This window comes from Fukomys damarensis, unplaced genomic scaffold (assembly GCF_012274545.1).
Source record: "Fukomys damarensis isolate Sample0158 unplaced genomic scaffold, DMR_v1.0_HiC HiC_scaffold_37, whole genome shotgun sequence".
Taxonomy (NCBI): Eukaryota; Metazoa; Chordata; class Mammalia; order Rodentia; family Bathyergidae; genus Fukomys; species Fukomys damarensis.
The window spans coordinates 6,682,855-6,686,283 of NW_022900949.1; the positions used below are offsets into that span (position 1 = coordinate 6,682,855).

The following is a 3,429-nucleotide window of genomic DNA, read 5'->3' on the forward strand; positions in this document are numbered from 1 at the left end:
ACAGCACAGCATACAATGGCGTCCCTAACCCCCCTCCCATGGTGACAGAAGCCATGGGGCTCTGGGCTGGAGGCAGGAGAGGGCTCACTCAGGCTGGGGAGACAGAGGCCACAGGCCGAGCTCCCTCCTTCCTCCGTAGCACAAAGTCTCCGGGGGCAGCCGGACTCATTGCGTAGAAGACGTTGGCGTTGTCCGGAATCAGGAGCTCTGGTCAGAAGCGGAGACCGTGGTGGTTAGGCCCGCACAACAAGTGCCCAGGCAACCTTCTACCGTGCACCCTCCGCCCTGAAAGGCCTGGGGTCCCTCCAGCTACTGCAGAGCCAGACTTCACGCTCTGGTGCCAGCCGACAGGAACAACTTCCGGCGGAAGTCCGTACAACTTCCGGTGCCCCCCTAGACCTGGACGACCTCTCGCCATTCCCATCACACAGCAAACTGAGCCCGTTGACTGCTGATGCGTCCCACTCTCCTCCAGACCACCCCCAGCAGACCTCACTAACTTGGATAACTTCCCACCTTCACAGCCTCTGGGCTTTCACATCAACTCTGAACAACATACATAAGCCACTCGAACTCACTATGTAGCCCAGGCTGGCCTCTCCTGCCTCAGCCTCCCAGGTGCTGGGATCACAGATATCCGCCACTACACCTGCTTCTTTTCTCATTTTCTTACCATTCCATAAACCCCAGGAAGATGCCCTTTGGTGCCCCCTTGTCCTCACAGTGAACTACATAGTGAGGACAAGCAGGTGACCCCACATTCTTACCTTATGCTCTGCCCCCTTACCCAGAAGTCTGTGCGGGAGCCACGTCCCAGGCCTTAGCCCAGGTCACACTGGGCGCTTCCTTGACCTGGTCAGACTGCGCCCTCCCTGCTGTCCCCCCAGACTGGGGCCAAGCCATCTCTGCTCACCCCTGTCCCCAGGGAGGACCTGGAAGAGCTGGTAGGCACAGCCCTGGGGCTGGACCATGTGGTGCTTCTCCAGGGCCCGCTGGATCACACCGGGGGCTTTGTCCTGGCTGGTGAGCTGGAAGGGTGGCAGGCGGTGAGGTACATCCGGTCCCGAGGGCGGGGGTTCCCTAGCAGCCCAGTCCCTCACCAGGATGCTCCGGTACAGGTTCCCATGGCTGTTGTCGATGCTCACGCGGATGACTCGGGCCTCTGAGCTCTGCTGCCCGAGGGGAACTCGTGGGCTGCTTGGGGGCAATGCTGGGGCCCGGGGGCCAGATACGTCCAGGTTCTGGGGCAGCTGTAGGCGGTGGAGGTGCAGGCCACAGGTACTGAGGAATGGGGACCAAAGGCCCCACCTCCCATATTTTATTTGCAGTGCTGCTTGGGACGGAACCCAGGGTCTCTGCATGGAGATACACCCCAGACCTTCTTATTTTGTACTTTGAGACAGGGTCTCAGCCACTAAGTTGATCAGGCTGGGCTGGAATTTGCAACCCTCCTGCCTCAGCCTCCCAGAGTGATAGGATTAGCGGCGTGTACCACTGCACCCAAATTACCTGGGTTATCCACACGGGTGTCTGCAATCCTGTGAACACAAAGCCACACCCCCCCAACACCCAGAGCCCAGCACATGCAGTTCAGGGGCACCCTGAGATCCCCATCTATACCTTCTGATCACACAGATACCTCAGTTGGGGTGACAGAGACAAACACACACCTGGACCATCTATACATACAGACCCACATTTAGCACAAGAGAATGCAGCCTGTACACAGCTCATGGTTTCTACACTCACAGTCAGTGTGGGCAAAAACCCCACACACTGTCTTGTGGGTGGGTCAGGCTCACATCTCCTCTTCAGCGGGCAGATTCCTAGGGACATGAGTGTTCTTGCAAAAGTGAGTGATTGTACCAGGCATGGTGGCGCACACCTGTCAGCCCAGCACTCTGGGAGGCCGAGGCAGGAAGATCACAAGTTTGAGCTTAGCCTTAGTGACTTAATGAGACTTTGTTTCAAAATAAAAATTGTTAGAAAGAAGCTGGGGATGGCACTCAGAACAGAGGGTCTAGGTTTGGTCCCCATACCACTAAATAAAGTTTAAAAAATGTTAGTGACCCTGCCATCCTGTGTGTACATTCACACACACTCACAGTTACACACACGTGTGTGCACACGCACAGAGTTCTGGGGTTAAACCCGAGCAGCCTGGATACCTCGGTGCAGGGGCCCTGGAGCCCTGGAGAGTCGGGGGGACTTCCGGCGACAGGAGGGTCCTTGGCTCCGGGACTGGATGGGGGGGACCCCGGGGACAGACTGGGGAGACGCAGAGGCAACGTGGGCCGGCTGCCCCATGGGCCCTGCTCTCTCCAGGCCCAGCCCCAGGAGGGACGCTCACCTGGAGGTGGGCGACGAAGGGTCCCCGGGACTCCCACCAGGGGGCGCGCTCTTCTCCCGGGACAGCTTCCTGAGGACGGGGGGCCGGGGTCAGAGGAGCCCAGGAGCGGCGCCCCCACGCCACCCCCGCACCCCGACACTCACGCACTGAGCCGCTTGGTGAGGCTGATACGGCGCCGGATGCGGGGGGAGCTGGGGCAGGAGGCTGCCGGGGGCTCGATGACGCGGGAGAGTCGGTAGCTGAGAGATCCGAGGGAGGAGAAGAGTGGTGGGAGATCAGTCAGGAATCAGGTCCCCAACGCCACCGTGGAGGTGGCAACGGGCTTACAGGGGCTGAGTGGGTATGGGGGCTCCCAAGTCGCGTGAGGAGCTACGGGGAGTTCACTAAGGAGTCCAACAGGGCGAGAGTCAAGTTCAAGGCCTGGAAGGGCGTGGTGACACGCAGGTCCACCCCGCACTTTGGCAAGTTCGAGCCCAGCCTAGGCAACTTAGTGAGACCCCGCCTCAAAATTTAAGAAAACATCATAAATAAAAAAAGCTGGGGAAGCAGCTCCGTTTGAAGGCCCTGGGTTCCATCCCAGCACCAAAAAAATAAAAAGTGAGAGGCAGAAATGGATTTAGATGACGGAGGTCACAAAGGTGGTCACTGGGCAGACAGGCTGGGGAGGGTGGAGTCGAAGGTCACAGGCTGAGGTCAGAATGGCAGAGAGGAGCCAGGCGTGGTGGTGCGCACCTGTAATCCCAGCCCGAGGAGGCTGAGGCAGGAGGATGGCCAGGAGTTGGAGGCCTGCCTGGACTACATAATCTAAGGTCAGGTTTGGGGGTGCGGGTGCAAGAGAGGGGACCCTGGCAGGAGCTCGGTGTGGCTCTGTTGTGTGGTCTAGGGTCAGCTGGGGTGGGGTGCAGCCCGGCCTGGGGGGAGGGGGTCACCTCTGTTCCTCGCTGAGCTGGTGCTGGGCTCGCAGGGCGGCCAGGACGGGTGGGCGGGGGCACAGGCTGTAGCTCCGACAGCGCCGCTGAAGCTGCTGGATTCGGGCCAGGATCTCCCACTCCTGGGGAGGGTGGCTCTGAGACCCCGGC

The 3,429-nt window shown here is 59.9% G+C and overlaps 1 protein-coding gene across 1 annotated transcript in view; it reads right to left on the reverse strand.

Annotated features, from left to right (window-relative positions):
• Rgl3 (ral guanine nucleotide dissociation stimulator like 3) overlaps window positions 1-3,429 on the reverse strand; it is an 11,004-nt gene continuing 7,575 nt past the window's right edge. Inside the window, exons 9-15 of the mRNA XM_010635053.2 lie at window positions 3,280-3,416; window positions 2,494-2,589; window positions 2,351-2,419; window positions 2,169-2,268; window positions 1,101-1,250; window positions 914-1,028; window positions 1-207 (exon numbers count right to left, since the gene is read on the reverse strand). Coding sequence (XP_010633355.1) covers window positions 89-207; window positions 914-1,028; window positions 1,101-1,250; window positions 2,169-2,268; window positions 2,351-2,419; window positions 2,494-2,589; window positions 3,280-3,416 — 786 coding nt within the window. The 3' untranslated portion in view covers window positions 1-88. The remainder of the gene's footprint in view (window positions 208-913; window positions 1,029-1,100; window positions 1,251-2,168; window positions 2,269-2,350; window positions 2,420-2,493; window positions 2,590-3,279; window positions 3,417-3,429) is intronic.